Below are 23809 nucleotides of genomic sequence, written 5' to 3' on the forward strand. Positions count from 1 at the left end.
TATTGAAAAGACTCCTCTTTCCCCATTGAATTATCTTGGTACTCTTGTTAAAAATCAATTGACCGTAAATGAATGGGTTTATTTCTTAACTCTCAGTTCTATACCATTGATTTATATATCTTCATCTACTAATACCACAATGTCTTGATTTGTGGTAAGTTTTGAAATTTGTGGTAAGTTTTGAAATCAGGTAGTGTGAGTCTTCCAACTCGTCTTTCTTTAAAAAAATTTGTTTTGACTCTTCTGGGTCCCCTGAACTCCCGTATGAATTTTAGGATCAGCCAGTCAGTTTCTACAAGAAAGCCAGATGTAATTTCGATAGGTATTGCTTTGAATCTATGAGTCAATTTGCGAAGTATTGCCATTTTAACAATATTAAATCTTCTATAACTATGAGATGCTTTTCTATGTATTCATGTCTTTAAATTTCTCTCAACAGTGTTACGTAGTTTTCGGTGTACAAGTCATTCATTTCTTTGGTTAAATTGATTCTTATCAGTGCTATTATAAATGAAATTGTTTTCTTAATTTCATTTTTGGATTGTTCATTGCAAGTGTATAGAAATACATATGATTTTTATATATTGATCTTGTATTCTGCAGCCTTACTGAACTTGTTTACTAGTTCTTATAGTTTTTTAATGGATTTCTTAGGATTTTGCCCTAGACATTTTTAACATACATACTCAATACATAAAAGTCGAAGTTTAATCAATATTTCTAACATTCTTCTGAAATAATACAAAGACTTTAGAAACCTGTGGCAGGCAGAATACTGTTTAGGTCATTTCCCTGGAATCTGTGAATATATTATTTTACATTGAGGAGGAGAATTAAGATTGCTAATCAGCTGACTTTAAAATAAAGAGATTATCCTTGATTATATAGGTGGGCCCAGTGCAATCACAAGTGTCCTTTAAAGAGGGAGGCAGAAGAGCAAGTCGAAGTCTGAGAGAAATTTGAAGATGCTATGTTGCTTGCTGGCTTTGAAAATGGAGGAAAACCTGTGAGCCAAGTAATACAGGCGACCTCTAGAAGCTGGAAATGGTATTTCAATATTTCAATGTGGGCACTGGGTGAACTCATTGCTACTAGATTCATTATTGTTGTAGGCCTTTGCAATGAGCAGAGCTAGAATATACATTTTTTTAAGACAAAAAGAATCATGTATTTATATCGATATTTCTAATTCAAAATTAAAATTATAAGGTTTTTTTATTTCTTTGATTTTATGTAATTATGTCTTTGTTCTTATAGTGGAAATCTTGGTTCCTAGTAACAGTAACCTAACTACCTATTTGCTTTATATAGTATACGTATATAAATATGGACATATATGGTGTTAAAAATAACCCACTGTACTACTTACAAAAACTACTAACAATATGATTACCGATATATTGTTTAACATTTCTGTTCAGATTTTTCCCCCCTTAAAGTAAGTATATCCCACTGGAGATTTATAGTCAAATATCTGTGTTTTAAAGTCACTTGGAATAATCATTAGTATACCATTAGGTTAATTTGGGTTTTTTTTGTTGGTGATGAATTTTTACAAATTCTTTAACATATTTATAAAACAAAAATCAAATTATTTACATGACTCCAAAATTGAAACTATAAAACAATGTGTATTGAGAAAAGGATAGCCTCTGTCTTTTTTCCTCTAATATCCTATAGATAACCATTTTCATTAATATTTGTTTAATTCTTCAACTTTTAAAGATATATGTGTGTGTGTGTGTATGTGTGTATATATATATATATATATATATATATATATATATATATACTCTCCTTTCTTAGATAAAAGATAACATACTTTTATGCAATATTACTTTTTTAAATTTAATGTATCCTGATCACTCCTTAACAGTATATAGAGATTTTTCGCATTCTTTTTTCTTCTTCAGCTGCATTGTGTACTCCACTGTGTGGATATAACACAATTTATTCAACCAGTCTCCCTATTGATGGACATTTAGTTCTTTCCATGTTTTTTTTATTTCAAATAGTGCTAAAATGAATAAACTAATGCATATGTCATTTCATATTTGGTGGGGGGCGGTGAGTGGGAACTGCTTTTGTCTAATGTTATGCAGTTTAACTATAATATAGTAATTTTCTTAAAATTTTGTGATTGCTTAGGCTTCATGAATCTGTAGTTTGAAGTTTCAGTTCTGGAAATGTCAACTATTTCTCTTCAGATATTAACCTTTATTCATTCTCTGATTTCCTATTGGAACTCTGAATTGACTTATTTAAATTAAGACCTCTCTCCTCTGTATCTCTAACTTCTTTCATATTCATATTTTGTTTCTGTGTTGTTCTATCTGATAATTTCAATCTGTGAAGTCTTTATACATCTGTTTCTTCACATGATTTATAATTTTTGACCGGGAGGTGGACATTTTGTTTTGGAACTTTATCTGTGAGAGTTCTTGGTCCTAGAATGAAGGTTGATTTCTTCAGAGAGAATTTGCCTTTGCTTATATTGGAGTCCTAAGGGCACTATCAGTCTGGGTCCACTTTAAACTAAATTCTCAACTCAAACCTTTTTGGAATAATGAATTTAGCTAAAATCAGTTTGAGAGCTGTCTTTTGGTTACAAGTTCATTGGAGAAGGATTTTTTTGTTTTTCTTCTCCCTCCCACTCAATGCCAAATATCAAGAGCAGATTGTTAATTCTACTTTATCCTTTCACTGATGATATAATCCTTTCAGATCCCAGCTTTATGGGAGAAAGTTTTCCTACTCAGCTCCTCTAAGGCTCCCCTCCTTGGGCTTTGTGTCCTGCTCTGCATGCTCCAGGAAATTCCAAAAACTTCAGGTTCATTTAGTTGGCAAATGCCATCAAGGTAAAAGCCAGCTTTCATGGGCTGAATGCCTCTCTGGGTTCCCATGTTCACTTAATTTTTGGCCTTAATATTCCATATTCCTTACTTTCTTGCCAGCTCATATATGCATTTAAGAAGAATAAACGACTATATATAATTATAATATATAAGACTATGTATGTAATGTATTAAAATATAATCTTATATGTTATACATTCATTTTTATATATTCATGTTTTTATGCACACATCTATATAATTTTAGCCAACATTTCCAAAGTTGGATCTATCAAGGTACTTAATTACCATTGATAAAAACAGTCCCTGACATAAAATTTCTATACCTAAGAAAACTGCCAGACAGTTGTGAAGATGACATAACAGCATTTTCTGACATGCAAAATTTCAAAGTTAATCTCCCTTTCTCAGGAAGCTAATGGAGGATATGTTTTATCAGAATAAGAGAATGCATCAAGGAAATTATGGGCTTTGGGAATCAGGGATTCAACACAGCAGGAGAAAGGCGAGAGGAATTCCTAGGATGATGGTGAAATGACAACAATTCATCATATGCAAAGAGCAAGCAGTCTCATTTGGAGCAGATGAAGGTGTCAGGATTGGAAGTTTCCAAGGAACAAATGGACCTGATAGATTATTTAATGTGACTGACCATATTAAGAAAAGTTTTACAGATTTTTCACAGATTTTTCAAATTGTGAAATATTTTACACATACAGAAAAGTATGTAAAATGTAATGCGCAATTCAAAGAAAAATAAATTTCCATATGTTCACCACCTACCTTCTGAAATAGAACATTTTTAGCACTTCATAAAAAGCCCATTTACCTCTCCCCATGAGCACCTCCATGCACCATAGTCTTGAATTGCATATTTATCATTCCCTTGCTTTTCTTAATCGTTTTACTTCCTATCCATGTATCCATAAAAAAGTTATTTAGTTTTGCCTGTTTTTGAACTTTATTGTAGGTGGAATCTTACTGCATTTGTTCTTCTATGCTTATTTCTCTAAATATTTCCGAGATACTTTGTGTTACTGCATGTAATTCTAGCACATCCATTTTTACTGCCATGCCATATTCAATTGTTGGAATATATCACAATTTATTCATTGGTGATGGATGTTTAGCTTCCTTGTTATTCTTTGCTTTTATGGAAATGCTTCTGTGAACATCGTTTTGTGTGTATCTTAGTGCCTATGTGCAGATATTTCTCTGTGAAGTAAAAGTACTAGATTGAAGGACACCTGTCTTCACTTTTACCAAGTGATGCCTCACTGTTTTCCAAACATTATTTTCCATTTACACTCCCACTAGCAGCGGGTGACAATTTCATCTGATCCAGATCCTCACCAATACCTGACAATGTCTGGCTTCTTATATTTTGTCAACATAACGGGCATGAAATGATACCTTAGTGTGATTTAAAATTTTATGTCTCTGTGATTGAAGTTGGGAACCTTTTCATATGTTTATGGACTGTTTTGTGAAATGCCTATTAATGTCTTTTGCCTATAAAAAGGTTTTGGGAAACAATTAGTTATGGTCGAATAAAAAGCTAAGTAAACAAAATGAAAGATAGTTATTCTGGAGAAAAGTAAGAAGTCGTACAAGAAAGAATGTAATCAATATACCATGTGGCTCAGCTGTGAACAGTATTTCTGTAGTAATGAACATTTATGAAGTATTATATTTGATATCATTACCTGATATCAAACTATACAAGAAAGTTATACTAATCAAAACAGCATAGTATTGGCATAAAAACACAGATCGATTGAACAGAATAGAGAGCCCAGAAATAAACCCACGCCTATATGATCAATTAATATATGATAAAGGAAGCAAGAATATACAATGGGGTAATGACAGCCTCTTCAATAAATGGTGTTGGGAAAACTGGACAGATACATGCAAAAAAAAAAAAGACCACTTTCTTATACCATATACACAAATAACTCAAAATGGATTAAAGACAAATGTAAGGCCTGAAACCATAAAACTAAAAGAAAATATGGGCAGTAAACTTTGACATTGCTCTCAGCCAGTATTTTTTGGGATATGTCTTTTCAGGAAAGGGAAACAACAATAAATGGGACTATATTCAAACTGTATAGTTTTAACAAAAAGTTGTAATTTTGATGAAGTCCAACTCCTTTTATCATTTCTTCTTTTGTGTTGTATTTAAGAAATTGTTGCCTAACCCAAGATCACAAAGATTTACTCCTGTGTTTTCTTCTCAGAGTTTCACAGTTTTAGCTCTTACATTTAGGTTTATGATACACTTTGATTTAATTATGTGTGTAGTGTGAGAAGGGGGTCCAGGTTCATACTTCTACATATGGATATCTAGTTGTCCTAACACCATTTGTTGGAAAGACTGTTCTTTCCCCAGTGAATTTTCTTGGCCTTTTGTTGAAAATATATTGACTGCAAGAGTTAAGAGTTTATTTCTGGACTCTCAATTCTATTTGATAAATCTATGTGTCTAATCTCATGCTTGTATCACAGTCTTGATTAATGTAGTTTTGTAGTGTTCCATTTACTTTTATTGGAAACTTCATCAGGATTCAGTAAGGAAGATTCTGTTTATTAGCCTCAAAGCCTAATAATAGTAATAATAATAATTATTATTATTATTATTTACTGAGACACCAAGTTAAATGCTTATGCACATTAGCTCATTTCATGCTGTCAAAAGATAATCATCAGTGTGCCAGGCTCTGAGAGTACACTGATGAACAAACGGAGAATGTTCTTGCTCTCATGGATCTCACCTTAGTAGCAAGTTAGGTTGAGTGACTGGAGGAAAATAACAAATACAGGAACAAAGTAATTTCAGAAATGATTTATTCTATGATAAAAATAGCATAGGCTAATTTGAGAGTAACCAAGAGATAAGAGGGCTACTTTAATACTCATAACAACCTCTAAACAGTTGGCAATATCACCCTATCTGACATGAAGAAACCCAGGCTTAGAGAAGTTAAGTGACTTGCCCAAGGTCATATAATAAATAAAGGCAAAACTGGGTTATGAAAACAAATCTTTAGTCGGTAGGAAATAGAAAATTAATTTAGGAAGTATTAAGGGTTTAGTATCTCTTCTCTTTAAAAAAAATTTTCTTCTGCTGGAAATAGGTTGCTAAGGTCAAAATATAGACCAGGGGTTCTAAATTTGAGATTCATAAATGGATTTCCTGAAGCCAGTGGAACCGTATGCAAAATATATGTGTCCATTTTTTTCCAGAGTGAAGGTTCATAGCGCTCATCAGATTCTGAGCAGAGTCTATGATAATAGCAAAGGGTCCATAAACCCTTTTGATTCATGTGATTTAGGCAGATGCTATTTCCTTGTTGTCTCTCACAGCACCATTTTGTTACCTCTCTGCCAGACTCCTTTCTCTGGTAGCAGATGTGGGAGGAAATTATGCATTTATTTTGTTAGGTTTGAAATAAACTTCATTCTGACATAAAAATCTACCTATATTTACCTCCCAAAGTAGATTTTTATTTATGAACTGTAGGCCTTAATAATTCACCTCTGTTTCAGAACTTCAGAATTGAATTGATTCTAGTTTTTCATATCTTGAACATTCCTGAGATTTGTTGATTACCTTTTTGAAAGGTCTTCCTATGATTTCCTCCTCAACACCCATCTTCTACTGAGTTATTACAGCATTTTTTTCCAGAATCAAGTCCCATTTTGTGTACCTTTCAACACATTGATCTTTCTAAAATACTTTAATCTGTATATTTTATTGGATCCTCATTTTCTGCAAAACCATTTATACCCTATCTGATTTTTGGGACCCTAACACAAATAACAGAAAAAGGACATTTATATTTCCCACTTTATTATATATTCCTTCTACATTATCTGCTTTTAGTTATATCAGCTACTTTTAGTTTTTCAGAACTACTTTACTTATTCCTACCTTAGTACAGTTAGCTATTTTAAAAATTTTGTTTTTTATCAGTGTTCCCTATGACAGGTACCATACTGGGTCCTTATTTGTGCCCTTCTCTGCCTAAAATGTCTTCTTTACTCCTCCCCGTTTATATCAGTCCAAATTCTGTCTGTCTTTCAATACCTAGCTTAAATGTTATTTTTTTCTTTGAAGCCTCTCTGTATTTCCCAAACTGAAAATAGTCTTTCTTCCTTCCTTTGAGCATTCACAGCTCTTTAACTGTACCTCTTAGGTTATTTAACTCTGTATATTATGTTAGATATTTAAGTATTTGACATTAGCCTCTTGAGAACAGGGGCATTATCTTGCTAGTATATAAAGATTAATGTAAGGTCCTCGTTGTCTACTTCATATCTAACATTGGTTGCAAAACTACCTGAAGTTGCGGAGTGTATAAACAATTACGTATGTAAATGAAGATGTTAGTAGCATGCCAGAAAAATCTCTGGGAATAGGAGCAACCTTTGGATGTATAGATTATTGTCTCTTTTACCAAATGGAAATTATTCATATGTTAGTATAAGTGGGGTAGTCCCTGGAACCTTTTTTTTTTAAATGAGAGAAATTAGAAGTGGAGAGTATTCTCCTAGGAATAATTTGTTTATAGGAATTAATTGTTCTTTAACTGGTGCTTAGCCAACTACGAAAGTTCCTGTGGCCTTGACAAAGTCAGCCAAAGCTGTTATTGCTGTGGTGATTGTGAAATCCTTCATCGCCCAGCAGCATGGGGCATGGGGTCCTTAGTTCTTCCCCCCACTCAATAAAGAATTACAGATCAGCGAGATTTAGAAGTAAGATTTATTGATAGTACATTTTGAAAGAGACGGGACAAACTAATGAAGGCTGCATCCCTGGGGAATTTGGGAGGTGAAAAGATAAAAGACAGAGAACGCTCCAAGGGAAGAGTGGATTTTCAGCAAAGAAAGCTGCAACAGTGCAGAAGTGGGAAGGTCTATATTAATTAGGGCTGTGATGGGTGATTACAAAGGCATTCCTAGGTGAATGGCACATGAGGGCATTTTGATCGACATTTGGCTGTTATATAACACCCTACCTACTGTGCATGTGGTTGGTTACCTAGAATTCAGTCTATTATAAGTAGAATCATGAACTTCCGGGCATAGGCATGGTATTATAATGATGGTGTAATGGGGCTGAGGTTAAAGGCAGGTTAGGGTAGTACTTTCTGCTCAAGCGTTTGTGGCTGATTAAGCCAGCAGCTTTTATGGCCTTTGTGCCCTAGGATTTGGGTTAATTTATAACCCTAAAGGGGCTGGTGTTTCTGGGAGGTCCTTAAGGAAGGTCTTCAAAGGAGGTGTCTATGGTTACAGAGCTGGATCTTCGCTCCCATTGCTCATGTCTGTCTAACTACCTACCATTTCCCCCCCAAGTATTAGGGACCAAAATTGTTGGGATTTGGGGTAATAATTGCTGTAGCTACTTCAGGCCGAGAAGAGGCGAAGTTGGAGGATTGGGTCCCCTATACTTGCTCTCTGTCAACTGGAGGCAAAGGTTGTCAATGCCCATCTAAGGGTCCTCAGTATGGTATAAGATCTGTTGACTGGATTGGGTGATATCTCCCTTGAAGGACCATTTGGAGATGAATTGCTTGGACTCTGGAAGAAATCAATTGAACTAGGCGATTTAGAAGTGATGGTCCTAGGAGGAGGAGAATAAAAAGTAAGATTAGGAGAAAAACAAGCACCAGGAGAAGGGATTGTATAGATGTGGAAACTTGGCCTGGTCGGTTGATATAGAAACAGCAATTTTCTTTGAGATAAACACATGTTCCCCCTTGTCCTGCTGTCAAAATCCAACAAGACTCTTCAATTTTGAAGTACTACACCTGCTAAGGAATCCAATTGTAGCCATATTTAGATTCTGAAAAGGAGAACTTTTCAGATAACATACCCTAAAGCCTTATTACTTTTCAGAAGCATAAATGAGAGAGAGAGTGAGGGAGAAAAAAGAATCTGAGAATTATTGTTAGAATAAAGAGCAGAGGATTTGAATCCTCATATTGCTAGTTAGTAGTTGTATAACCTTGGACAAGTTACTAAATCTGTTTTTTATCTGTGAATTCAGCAGAAAAATAACTCAAAAGTTTCGTGAGGATTAAATGGAATCATGCCTTTAAATTACTTGGAACAGTGACTCACTATTGTGTACAGTACATGTTAGGTACTATTACTATGATGATGTCCTAGGTCCAGACATCAAAAATCTATTCACGTACTACACCCTTAAAATCCATTATAACATGTTTGGTATGCCATGGTGTGGTTGTTAAGCTTGAAATTATATGCGTAGGTGGATTTGTAAGTGACTGATGAGTAGGTAGGATTAAAAATTCAGCTTTTAGTTTCCAGTAGGAATTCAAGTGCAATCAGCAAACGAAAAATACAGGTTTAGGCTGAAATTGTAGTTTACTTCCACAGAGGCAGTTTTTCTACCAGAACATAGGATTACTCATTTCCTGAGCAACTACCAAATGCCAGATGTATTAGATTTTTTTAAAAATGTTACTTTATTCAGTCACTACAACCCAAGGCAGAAGGAGTTTAAATAATTTGAATTTGTCCAAGCTCATACTGTGTTAGAAATTTGCAGGGAATTTTTGGGAAATAGTAGAAACTGTGAGGAATTTGAACTCTTCTCTCGTTCCAAATCATATACTCTACCTTTGTATTCCTAGCACCTCTCTCTCTCTCAACTTTAGGGAATGTAAAAATTAGTGTGTGGGCCATACCTCAGACCATTTAAATCAATTTTAGAAGTGAGATCCATGCATCAGTATTTTTAAAAGTTGCCCAGGTGATTTTATTGTTACATGGATTTTGAACTACTGACCTCAATTCTTAGAAGAGGGTAGATAATCAATAAATGTTTGACTATTGAAAGAATACATACCTGACTGTCCAGCTACTCTATTGTAATTCTTTTCAGTATTATAGTCAACCTAGAATGCTTTTGTATTAACTTAAGTCTTTAAAGGGATCCTTGTATTATACTTTGTACGTTCAGCCCCATGGCGTATACGAGAAGATGTCTAGCAGGAGGTAGTGTTTTGCTGCTCATAAAATTCTGAATTTCCTCCATTACTGGGAAGAATAGGTGTGGAAATAGGGGAAGATTTGGGGTTTCTTTCGTATGTCCCATCCAGAGCTGAAGACATAGGTTGTAAATAGACATTTATTTGTTATTTTTGTTTTAAAATAATTTTATTTTTAAAAAAACACCTGGTTCAAAAATCAAAAGATAGAAAGGGATATGTATTAAAAATTGCCCCTCTCATCTGCCAGAGAAATTCTAAACATGTATAAACAATTATATTTATACATATTTCCTATTTTTATCCAAATGGTAGTATGTGCATCATGTTTGTTTGTTTGCTTAACAGTGTTATATTATCCGTGTGTAAAGAATTTTATCATATTATAAATGTTTCCTTCTTCCTACAGCTAAATATTATTTCTCTATGTACTATTCACCTGTTGATGGGTATTTAGGTTGTTTCCAACTTTTCTGTATTACAAATGATGCTACATTGAATAGAGAAGTCATTTTACTTCTGTGTGAGCATAGACTTGGATAAATTCTTAGAAATTCAAGGTATTGGTATTGGCAGTTTGCCTTCTATAAAGGTTGTGTGTTTATTGGTTGGGAAATGACAAGCATGAAGTAATGTAAGGGATTAAAGGTATGAAGAGATAATAATGACCAAAAAAGATTGTAGCAGGAATGATATTAAAGTAGGTTGAGAGAATAGGAATGAGCCTAAAGCCAAGAACAAGGAGAGAGAACTAGCAGGTTTTGTGGTGTGTATATACACAATACATTTGTGATTAAAATAGACTAATCAATTCCTAAAATCCTAAACTTTTTTACTCTTAAATTTATGTTTCAACTTTTAGAAACACATTTTTAATACGATGCTTTGTGTATGGAAACTCTTCATACCTTTAAGAGAAAATACCCTTGCTATTTTCATTTCAGATTTGCATTTAGCATTTGTTTGATCAAGATTTTATCTTTTTATGTATAACTTTCTTACTTAATTTCTCTCTTTATTTCCTTAGCCCTGGAAGAAAACGGGACTTTTCCCCTGTTTCTTGGAGTCAATACTTTGAGTCCATGGAAGATGTAGAAGTAGAGAATGAAACTGGCAAGGATATATCCTTTGCAAAATGGTTTATTCTTTAGTAAGCTTGTAATGTTGTAAGCTAGAAGACATGTAGTTCCTAAAATGTTCTTTATTTCTATTGTTTATTTCATTTTTATTCTCTACCTGTTTGTCATAGAGCATAGAATATTACCTGTAAGTCTATGCTAGTATCTTACTTGGTTACCGTTGTCTAATGCATGAGAATTAAATTTCTGAAATGGATACATCTCTTAAGAGCCCAGGGGAAAGTTTCATGAGTCTAGTGAGTGAACTGGTTTTTAGCATCTAGAAACCAAGGACTGTGTCCTCATTGGTGCAAAGGGAATCACTTTTTTTCCCATTGGAAAAATGGTCATCCTGGGTCCAGGCTTTAAAAACAGAGGTTTGATGTCTCAGAAACTTCTATTTAAGTGTATCTTAAGTTTGGAAGTATGTAACTTTGTATGTAGATGGGTACTGCCTGAGTTTTCTAATCAGCATTATTATAACTAATCAAACATGTCAGTGAACAAAAGCTTAGATGTGTTGTCTTTAACTATTCATACACTTTTCGAGTTTACAAGAGTGGTTCAGAGGGTCCAGTCCTACTCCTTCTTCATGGAGGAGGTCATTCTGCCCTGTCCTGGGCTGTGTTCACGGTAAGTAACTAGTTGATAGTAGAAGTTGATGTTAGCATAATCATTGTTTACTTCTGAGTGAATTTAACTAGCCTAACTCTTTTGTCTGTGCTCACTCATATGGCTTGATATAAAAAGGTTAGGGATGTGAGTCGATTTTATATTTGTCATGGTAGGCCTAAGATCTCCTGTTCTTTAAACTAGAGTTTCCCAACTGGGGTGGGCTTCAATACCTGAATTCTTTAGTTTATAAAATGTTTTGTATATATCATTGGCGTGAGGTGGATGGAATCTGTGCCTTGTCAAAAGTGGCGTCTATATCTCAGTAATCTTAGTGGCTAAGCAGACATATTCCATTCAGGTGCTTTAGATAGAGATGATGTCTATCCTTTATTTGTCTCCTTCATAGAGCCTATTGTAGTATTTTATATATGGAGATGTCCCATAAATATTTGAAAAATTTCCCTTTTTATTTTTCAAATAATGCTTTATATTTTAATGGCACTTGTGAGCTACTAGGAAGTAAACAATATTTGGTTGATGGTACCCTGTTTAGAGTAGACGATATGTGCCTGCGTGAATGCTGCCAGTTGTAGATCTTGACTCGGGTGGGACAGTCTGTGTGCATGGAGAGATGCTAAGGAAGACACTAGCAGCATTCCTATCTCAAATGAAATTGTCATCTCTTCTTATGTGTTATCAAGCAGATATATGTACTTCCTGTATTTACCACTAGAGAATCTGAAGGACAGAAAATGGATGCAAGTGGGAATGCAGCACTAGATACCTGGAGCCAGATGGCTGTTGAGTGTCTCATTTTGTTCCTGGCAGCAGGATTATTGGAATTAAGTATAAAAGCACCTTCTCATCTCCTTTATAGATTATGAATTCCTTGAGAACAGGGATAATGTCTTACCTTACTCCTTTTCGTTTCCAAAATGCCTGAAACATTTCTTGACACAGAGGCATTTAATTATTTAACTGTTATTAAGTGATTAAATGATTTGTCCCCGTCTTTTTGCTACTTCCTTTCTCTTACTTTAGGACATAGCTGCATGATTTGCTTATAAGCACCACACTCCTTCATGTCTCTAGAGCTTTCTTGTCCAATAAAAATATAATGCAAGCCATATATGTAATTTTAAATTTCCTAGTAGGGATATTAAATAGATAAAAAAACAGGTGAAATTAATTTTAATATATATTTTATTTAATTCATTGTACCCAAAATATTATCATTTCAACAAGGAATTAATATAAAAGTTACTGTTGAGATATTTCACATTATTTTTTATATTACCTTCGAAATCCAGTGTGTATTTTATACTTAGAGCACATCTCAGTTTGAACTAGCCACATCGCAAGTCCATAGTAGCATAGCTTTAGTCATTTACATTCCTCAGCTCAATTGTAAGCTTTTTTAGAGACAAAAATTATGGCTTATTTATACCTGGCACATAATATATGCTCAAGGAATTGTTTTTAAATTAAGTTTTTGGGGGTAACATTGGTTAATACAATGATATAATTTTCAGATGTACATTTTAATTTAACATCTGTATATTCTATTGTTGTGTTTACCACCAAAGTCCAGTTTCCTTCAGCTACCATATATTTGATCTCCTTTACCCACTTCTCGCCTCCCCTCCCTGTATATTTGACCCCCTTTACCCCGTTTACCTACTCCCTCCTCTACCACCCCTACTACCAAACTAGTAGTTTGGTAACTACTAGTCTATAGTCCATGTTCATGAATCTCTATTTGTTTGTCCTGTTTATTTGTTGCTTTTAGGTTTATATCCCACATATAAGTGATATCGTGATTTTCGACTTTTTCTGTTTGGCTTATTTCACTTAGCATGATTATCTCGAGGTCCATCCATGTCGTCGCATATGGCAGTATTTCATCTCTTCTTATGACTAAGTAATATTCCATTGTGTATATGTACCACAGCTTCTTTTGCCAATCATCTGTCATAGGCCACTTCAGTTGTTTCCATGTTCTGGCCACTGTGAATAATGCTGCTATGAACATTGGTGTGCAAATATCTTTTCGGATTTTCAAGTCTTTGGGGTAAATACCCAGTAGAGGGATAGCTGGATCATATGGTGAATCAATTCTTAGTTTTTTAAGGAACCTCCATACTGTTTTCCATAGTAGCTGTACCAATTTGCAGTCCCACCAGCAGTGTATGAGGGTTCCTTTTTCTCCGAATCCTCTCCAGCATTTGTTATTACTTGTCCTGTTGATTATAGCTATTCTACCAGGTGTCAGATGGTATCTCATTGTGGTTTTGATTTGCATTTTCCTAATAGCTAGCGATGTTGAGCATCTTTTCAAATATTTGTTGGCCATTTGTATGTCCTCTAGGGAGAAGTGCCTGTTCAGGTCCTCTGCCCATTTTCTGATTGGATCATTTGCTTTTTTGTTGTCGTTGAGTTGTATGAGTTCTTTATATATTTTGGATATTAGGCCCCTATTGGAGGCGTTGCTTGCAAATATATTTTTCCATTCAGATGGTTGTCTCTTTACCTTGTTGACGATTTCTTTTGCTGAGTACAAGCTTTTTAGTTTGATGTAGTCCCATTCATTTATTTTAGCTTTTACTTTCCTTCCCTTTGAGGACAAATTCATAAAATCCTCCTTAAATCCGAGGTCCTTGAGTTTAGTTCCTATGTTTTCTTCTATGCATTTTATTGTTTCAGGTCTTATATTTAGGTCCTTAATCCATTTTGAGTTAATTTTGGTGTGTGGTCATAGATAGCAATCTAGTTTCATTCTTTTGCAGGTGGCTTTCCAGTTTTCCCAGCACCATTTATTGAAGAGGCTTTCCTTTCTCCTCTGTATGTTTCTGGCTTTTTTGTCAAAAATTATTTGCCCATATAAATATGAGTTTACTTCTGGGCTCTTGATTCGGTTCCTCTGGTCCATGTGTCTGTTTTTCTGCCAATACCAAGCCATTTTGATTACTGTCACTTTGTAGTATAATTTGAAGTTGGGCAGAGTGATGCTCAAGGAATGTTTTTGAATGAAGAAATAACAGCAACATGTTTCTAATGTAGCAGCTGTAGTAGTAATTTACTCTGGTTGCCCTGAACCAAGATCCGAGCCAGCAGAATGGCTCATGTATCATGACTTGCCTGGCTCTGCTCTAAGCTAATACACTGTCACTGGGCAATTAACATGTTGGAGACATGGAAGGAAAGAGATCTGTGACTGTGGAGAAGAAAGAGGCACTATCTTAATTGACACATCACATTCACACAGCTATATTGAAAGTTGCTAGGGATAGTGACTCCAGGCTCTGCTTCATAGAAATTTGTCAAAAAGTAGTCTGTGGCTAGGAAAAGCTTTATTCCAAGGATAGTACTTAATTAGTTACAAGATTTTGTAAAATTTGATGAGAATTACATATATAGGCCGTAGGTAGCCTTACTATATTCTTTGAACTTTTGAGCAGCTCCCTAGTACTATAGTGCAAAATCTGAGCTACCGTTATCTATTTGAGCATTCAGAGTCCTTAAAGATGAAGGATCGAGGTAGAGGTAAAGAACAATAAAGTGGGAGTTGGAAGATGTGATTTCTAGCCCCGATTTTACTAGTACTAGTATTAATTATATCCTTGAGGAAGCTACTTAAGCCGTTGAGCAAGCCACATAAGCCTTTATTCTCTAAATACAGTCTCTTTACACTTTAAGATTTCTCGAAGATTATATAAAATAATAGATATGAAAACTGTAACTTATAAATCCTTGTACAAATATTTTTATAATAAGCTATTTTTTTACATGTATTGATATTAAGTATTTTAATTTCATATGTAGGAACAGTGAAATAACATGAAAAGTGCCTGACATAGAAGAGATGATTGATAAATAGCTGCTGTCATTACAATACTTGTTATCATTGTAAAGGATATCTCTAGTTCTACTTTTACCAAAATATATTCTATGGATTACAAATTCCACCAGAGATTAATGAAATAGGGATTTTGTGATTAAATGAGTTTGAGAAATATCATATATAATATTCTTCTCTTATCTCTCCTTTGGAAATTTGCCTACATATCAGTGTATCATTAAAGCCTTTAGGATGATATTCTAAAGAAATCTAATTTCAACTGTGTCTTCCAAATGTATTTGACCACTCGGTTCCTTTTTTCTAAAACATCTGTTAACATCCCACATTTTGTGAAACTCTTTTGTAGATAGATCATTATGTCTCAGTTGCTTACCTGGTTTACTTGTATAATCTAGGGAATTCTCTACTACTCAATTAACTTAATAGCTTGGACTTTGGCTGGTTAAATTTACCCGCCCTTTTTTGTCGTTGTTATTCCTGCCAGTGTACCAGCCTACTGAACGAGTTTATATGTGACTGTGCTTTGAAAATAAAAGTAGCTGCATAAACGTTAGTGCTCTAGCAATTGACTTTGACTCCAGAGCTCATATGTCCTCAAGTACTGGAACATGTCTTGGGATCCAGAAGGCAGTTCTGACAAACAGCAGGAATAAAATTAAACACCTTATAATCACAAAAGGCAGAATTTACCTTAGCCTTTCACCCAGGTGATAATTGGTAAAATAAGGCAATAAAATAGAAGCAAAAAGACACTAGCATAGCAGGAGGATGAGTATATTAACAGCCAAAGGAAGAGATGAACAACTGTGATTGATTTTTATGATGCTAGATTATGAGATCCTTGATATCAGGAACTATGCCTTATTCACTCTTATATATCTAGCACACAGGGCCTAACATGGAATTGATGCTCAGTAGTTCTTCCTTGAATAAGTTAATGACAATCCTGAACAATTAAGAAAAGGTTAAATTTTGTTCATTGTATTCTATTTAAGAAGGCAGAAAAGTATGTAATTATCCTAAAGTCTTTATCAAATGACAGTAAGTCATTTACATATGGCTGATACATAAAGAAGTATATAATACCATGGTTAGAAAAATCCCACTCCAGGAAACTCAAGGCCAAAGGACGTGAAGAGACAGTTCATGGAGAACAAACAGACATGAAGATGTTCACTCTCGCTAGTAATCAGATATGATTCATGGGAGGTATCATTTTTTTATATACAAATTAATATTTTTCAAAGCTCATCTTCAGTGTTGGCAAAGGTACTAGAGAATAAACACCTTCAAACATTGCCAATGGCATTGTAAATAGAGCTCTTTTGGAAAGTAATATAGCACTGTGATTGAATTATCAAAATATTTATACCATCAACACAGAACTTATACTCCTACTTCTAAGAATCTGTTCTAAGGAAAAATACCAAATATAGGAAAAGCTATTTGTCTAAAATTAACAATCCCAATGTCTAATAATAAATAAATGGTTAAATAAACTGGATGTACCTATGAGAAAGAATATTTTACAACCTTTTAAAACAATTCTCCTGGACACTGTAGAAGAAAGCTTTTTTTCTGTTTTTCTAATTTCTAGGTTTTCTTTCATTTGTATATTTATTACTTTCCTAACTTTATGTTTTTTTTTCTTCAAAGGAAACTATTTTCAAAGGAAAAATTTTCTTTCAATCTAAAAGTTGTAGTCAAAGGTTCTATTCAGTTCTGGATCCCACAAGTTAAAGGAAGATTGGCAAACTGGAACTTGTCCAGAAAAGAGCAGCCAGGATTTGAGTACTTGAAACTATAGCATTCAAGGAACGTTGAAGGAACAGAAAATATTTGGCCTGAGGAAAGGAAAGACTTGGGCTACCTAATACTTGCTTTCAACTGTAGTATTAATCTTTTAAAGCTACATCTTTTAAACATCTACTGTGTGCCAGGTACTGTGCTTAGTGCTTACCTACATGATCCCTTTTAATCCTTTCTGTATTTCTCTGAGGTTAGCCTGATGAGAACATTAAAATTTGGAGAAATAACACAGCCGGTCACAGCACCAAAACTCGAACCTAACTCGGTCTGCCTCCAGTGTACATGTTTCTCTGAAGACTCGTTCTATACTGCCTAAGAGTAGAGACTCAGGGCAAAAACCCTAGAGACATATTTTTGACACAAATAAGGCAGAACTTCTAATAATTAAGACTATTTGAAAGTGGCCCTGGCCCTCTGCAGAGGAAAAATGAGCACCATTTTGGTAGTGTACCAGCACAATGCATATTGTAGGATTTAATTGTGAGTATATCCTTCACAGTTCCTTCTTATCCATCATTCTGTAAAATCCCTGAACCTGAGTAGAACCCCTTTTGCATCTAAATATTTTGTGGGTTTTTTGGGGAGTACTCCAGAGATTTACCTAAAGAAGTCCTATTAACTGTCAAGAGAAAGCATTTCTACTTTGGCTTTAGTAACAGGAAAAATATATATATGTGTATGTATTTATATAATCATTTTTGTAGAACTGTCAAAGAGTTATAATAGAGGGAAATTTTATGGTGTTTTAAAGAGTAAGCTTTAGATTTCTAGAAAATTAATTTTTCGGAATTCTTTATTCCTTGGCTATAGCCAACAAATTAGTTATTACTGTAGTTGTTGCTATAATAATCAAGTTGATGATATATAGTGGATAACATAATATTTAGGGCTTCTATAGGCCTCTCCATCAGCAAGTACTGGGTATAACAGACTGGCCTAATTGCTGTGGGAGAATCCAGAACTAAGCAGAAATTGAAGTTTGGCTGAGAGAGAAGAGGAGCAGTGGGAACTCATTAACAACACATGCAGCCTCAGCAGGCTGGATTTTGCCAGCCTGCAGGTGTTTTCAGCTTTGGTTCCTCTAAGGGACCTGGACAGAACAAGTGTGAATTGATGGAAGCCAAGAATTTAATCTGAAATGGCTGCTGATTCCTGTTGTTTCTTCTGGTTAATTCAGTTCATGATAGCAAATATTTACTGAGTATATTCTATATTTCAGGTTTTGTGCTGGGTTACTCAAGGTAAGAAAATGAGAATTTACTCTTTAACAAGATCAGTTAATCAGCAAATACTTGTTCAACTCCTACTTTGTACCAGGCATTATGCTAGATGCTATGGATACAGTGGAGAATTAAACATATTTGCTATCTTCTTGTTCATTTGATGTTTTAAGTCTAATAGGGAAGATAGGAAAATGGAGATGGCACCAGCATACAAATAATATAGCAAAAATTTCAAGAACCCTTCATCTCAAACATATTGAGGTTTGAATTTCAAAACAGCTTAATCTATCAAGCTTTAGTTTCTTAATCTGTAAAATGGGTATAATACCACCTAGTTAATAGGGTGGTTGTGAGAATAAACAAAAGATGTATGGTTCCTGATAAAGTGCTTGACTCAAGCATTCAGTTTTAGATGAGTTTACACATCTATGTACAAGGTATAGAAGTAACAGAGGAGGATATATAAACTTATAAAAATGGATTTATCTTGCTATTAATGAGGAAAATATAAAGGAAAATAAAAGAATACCACTTTTTTACTTATCAAATTAGCCAAAATTATAAAATTTGAGGATATCATGTGTCTATGAGGATACCTGTTTCTTCACACCTTTACCAATACTTGATTTACCTCTCAGAACCTGTTTTGTCAGCTACAAAAATTGGGCTAATATTTTCCCAGCCTACTTCTCATGTAGATAATGTGGTGAGATAACAAAGTGACACAAAAAAATGATTTTACTTCCATTCTTGTGTCTTATGCTCTAGTCTAGGGCTAGGCTGGATTTTGGTTGTACATTAGAATCACCTGGGGAACTCTAAAATGTATAGATACCCTGGACCTTCTCCTGATCACTTAAGTCAGAATTTCTGGTGGATAGTATTTCCTGAAGCTTCTAATGTGATTCCTTTATGCAGTCAGGGTTGAGAACCATCTGGAGCCAGGCTGCTTGGATTTTAACCTTGGCTTCACCACTTATTAACTCTTATTAGCTGTTTGGCCCTGGGCAAGTTACTTAATCTCTCTATAAAATGTCCTCACCTGTAACAGGATGAAAATTATGTCTGAATAAGAGAGTAGTGAAGAGAAAGTTAGATAATTTATTTGAAGCACTTAGATTGGTGCCTGACACATAGTATGATTTAATAAATATTAAGTACTAATGCTGTTATTGCTGATATTGCTAACACTGTGAATTCTATTGAAAAAAATGGGAAAGTCTGGTTTTTAAATAGCTGCTTTTCACGCAGCCATTCTAGAAGTGGCAAAGTTATACTCATTGAGAAAGATCTGGAATGGCTAACATAGACATACTCTGACACTTATGTTATCTCTAAAATGTGCTGCTCTATGAATTTACTTTGCTCATTTATTGTTTTTCTTGTCTTCCTCTGCCACATAGAATGTAAACATCATGAGAGCAGAAACATTGCTTGTCTTTTTCATAGTGTAACCCCATTACTAACTGGTGCCAGATTTTTAGCAGATGTAGTTTAGAAAGATTTGTTAAATAAGTGAATGAAAAATTTGTTTTAATATTGTCAGTGTCTTCTGACAGACACATGAGATTGTAAATTATTGTTTTTAAGTTAAAATTGGAATCACTAGTTCCTGCCTTAAATGGATATTTTGTTGCTGTCTTCTGGACTTGTTTTACATTTTTTTTTATGTATAGCAGTCAAGCAAATTTGACACTATCTTTGTTATTTAATTTTATTTCCAAAACAGGTTTATTTTTTTGACATTGAAGGCTTTACTACCACCATAATGTATTAAATAACTCCTATAAATTAACTCTCAGGAACAAATAGTAACATATAGTAGAATTTCAGTCCATTGTTCTTTTTAAAGCTATTCATTAGTTAGAGTAATAGAAGTAGAAACAGAATTGATTTTCTAGGTGATTTTTAAAATGTGATTTAATGTAGTAACAGTGAACTATCTGAAAAAGAAATAAAGAAAATGATCTTATTTACAATAACATCAAAAAATAAAAAAAAAGAAAATACTTAGAAATAAATTTAACCAAGGAGGTGAAAGATCTGTGCACTGAAAATTATAAGACATTGTTGAAAAAAAATTGAAGAAGACACAAATAAATGGAAAGATATCCCATGCTCATGAATCAGAAGAATTAATATTGTTAAAATGTTCATACTACCCTAAACCATCTATAGATTTGATGCAGTCCTTATCAAAATTTCAATGACATTGTTCACAGAAATAGGAAAAAACAATCCTAAAATTCGTGTGGAACAACAAAAGACCTCAGATGCCCAAAGCAATCCTCAGAGAAAAGAACAAAGCTAAAGGCATCACAATTCCTTTAATAAAATTTCAAGTTTTATTACAAAACTATAGTAATCAAAATGACATATGATACTGGCATAAAAACAGACACACAGGCCAAGGGACAGAATCAAGACCTCAGGAATAAACCTGCACATATACAATCAACTAATATTTGATAAGGAAGCCAAGAAGATTCAATGGGGGAAGTGATAGTCTCTTTAATAAATGGTGTTCAGAAGACTGAATAAGCACATGTAGAAGAATGAAATTGGATCCACTCACAAAAATTAACTTGAAATGTATTAGAAACTTAAATGTAAGACCCTGTAAAACTATTGGAAGAAAACAGGAAAAGCTCCTTGACATTTGGTCTCTGCAATGATTTTTTGGATATAACACCAAAGTAGTTAAAGCAAAAATAAACAAGTGGGACTACATCAAACTAAAAAGCTTCTGCATAGACAAAACAAAGAAACAGGAAAATGCACCCTATAGAATGGGAGAAAATGTTTGCAAATCATCTATCTGATAAGGGGTTAATATCCAAAATAGATAAGGAATTCATACAACTCAATAGCCAAAAAAAAAAAAAAAAAAAGAATGTGCAAGACTTAAATAGACAGACATTTTTCCAAAGAAGACATACAAATAGCCAACAGATATAAGAAAAGATACTTAACATCACTAATCATCAGGAAAATGCAAGTCAAAACCACAATGAGATATCTATCACCTCTATCACAACGTTAGAATGGCCTATTATCACAGAAAGACAATAGACGAGTGTCAGTGAGGCTGTAGAAATAAAAGGGAACCCTTGTGCACTGTTGGTGGGAATGTAAATCAGTACAGCCACTGTGGAAAACAGTATAGAGCTTCCTCAAAAAATTAAAAATAGAACTACCATACTCTCGATCATCCCGCTTATGGATATATACAAAGGAAATAAAAACACTATCTCAAAGAGATATCTGTATGCCCATGTTCATAGCAGTGTAATTCACAGTAGTCAAGACATAGAAACAACCTGAGCATCCATTCCATCGATGGATGAATGGATAAAGAAAATGTGATACACACATATTCAGGTATAAAAGAAGGGAATCCTACCTTTTGTTACAACATGGAGGACCTTGAGGACATTATGCTAGGCAAAATAAGTCAGAGAAAGTAAAATACTGTATGTTCTCATTTATATGCAGAATCTAAAAAAAGCTGAATTCATAGAGATTAGAATGGTGATATTCAAGGGCTGAGAGGTGTGGGAAATGGGGAAATGTTAGTCAAAGGATACAAGCTCCCGTCTATAAGATGGATAAGTTCTGGGGATCTAATGGACAGCATGGTAACTATAATGAATTATACTGTATTACATACTTGAAAGTTGTTAAGAGAGTAGATCTTAAATGTTACCACCATGCACACACACACACAGGGATGGGGGTGTTAATTAACCTTATTGTGGTAATCATTTTGCAGTATATACATGTATCAAATCATTACATTATACACTTTAAACTTATATGTCAGTAATATCTCAATAAAGTTCGGGAGGAATATCACAAGAAATAAAAAGGTGACAAGGGGCTACATTCGGATGGCAAATCAAGGATTTCCTTTCTTTATTAATTTTCTATGTTTCAACATTTTTATAATAATATATTCAAGATGATATACTTAATCACTTGAAAATAAAATGAGGGAAGATACAATTTAAGAAATCTGACTTGTTTTCTACAGTAACTATTACATTGGTAACTTACCTTGATTCTGTGTTTACTACTGACTTGTTATGTGACCCTGAGCAAATAATTTTCTATCTCTTGACTTCAATTTCCTCATTCATAAAATGCGAGGGTTAGGCTAGGCAGGTCTCTTAAATGTTAAAAAACATTAATGACATTTACTAACATTAGTCGTGCTGTATTATCGTCAATCTAGTTGAGGAAATTCCCAATTATTTGAGGTTTGTTTAAACCTCTAAGATTGTACCTCTCGTGATATTGTGATTTCTTTTTTAAATATATTTTTATTTAACTGCTGGACAAGCTTGTGTGTACTCCTGCATCTAAAGTGAATTTTTGATAGATTTCATGACTTATACTGCTTTCAGGGTTATTTCATGATCTGAATGTTACATTTGTGTGACATCCTGAGCCAAGATATTAACTGACTCATGGTCCTTATCTAGGGAGTTTCCCATCCAGAGTAGGAAAAAGATAACCAAGAAAGATGGATGAAAATCATAGTTAATAGCAGAACACAGGGGGTCTTTGCTCAGAGGTACTTACTCTGTGTTTCATGACAAGCTAGGAAGAGTTAAAGTTTAAAGAGGGATTTAGGTAGAGAAAGCCATATTTTTAAGTTGGGATAGGACTAGAATGTGTACCCAAAAAGCAGAGAATCATTTTTAAAATTTTGCTCAAAAGTGGAAAGTCTTCCTTTGGTTGTCTTGAGATCCTAGAATTCTGATGGCAGTTCATTCAATAAAGTTATCATTGGTAACAGAGAAAGATTTGCTAACCTTGTTGTATTTTTCCTTTTCCTCCTAGGCAGCGATCATTAGTAGGGTTCAGTGTAGGATTGTGGCTTTGGATCTGCGAGGTCATGGTGAGTGAAGTTCTTAATTAGTTCTGAGTGCCACATTTGCTAAGCTCTTTGCATAGTGTTCAATATTATAAATTTCAGTGTAGTCATAAAATAACCTGGTCTGTTCCATTTGGGCATTTTTGATGGAAGTCCTAGTTTGCAGTTGTTATAAATATTTTATAAACACACATATATAACTTAGCTAAGAAAATGTCCTTTAATGTAACCAAATTCGGATGCTGGCGATGTATAAGGAATGTGAATAAACCTCTGTTAGGCTATTGTAATTATCCTCCATAGTGTATACAACTATAAAGATTTGTCTGTAACATAGAAAATCCTTGCTAAACCCACCATATACAACTGGCAAGTTCCCATTTCATTGTCCAAAAGTGAGATTTTTAAAAGAGAATACTCTTGCTTTTAT

The 23809-nt window shown here is 34.1% G+C and overlaps 1 protein-coding gene across 3 annotated transcripts in view; it reads left to right on the forward strand.

The window, feature by feature from the left end:
• The window catches only part of PPME1 (protein phosphatase methylesterase 1), a 64290-nt gene that overhangs the window by 13281 nt on the left and 27200 nt on the right, over window positions 1–23809 (forward strand). For 2 of the 3 annotated variants that reach the window (XM_039848032.1, XM_039848031.1), the window contains exons 2-4: window positions 10904–10997; window positions 11535–11627; window positions 23346–23403. In XM_039848032.1, the coding sequence (XP_039703966.1) occupies window positions 10904–10997; window positions 11535–11627; window positions 23346–23403 (245 nt within the window). Of the gene's footprint in view, window positions 1–10903; window positions 10998–11534; window positions 11628–18496; window positions 18519–23345; window positions 23404–23809 lie in introns of all 3 variants that reach the window. The other variant, XM_039848033.1, reaches the window with a different exon arrangement.

This window comes from Pteropus medius, unplaced genomic scaffold (genome assembly GCF_902729225.1).
Source record: "Pteropus medius unplaced genomic scaffold, Ma_sr-lr_union100, whole genome shotgun sequence".
Classification (NCBI taxonomy): Eukaryota; Metazoa; Chordata; class Mammalia; order Chiroptera; family Pteropodidae; genus Pteropus; species Pteropus medius.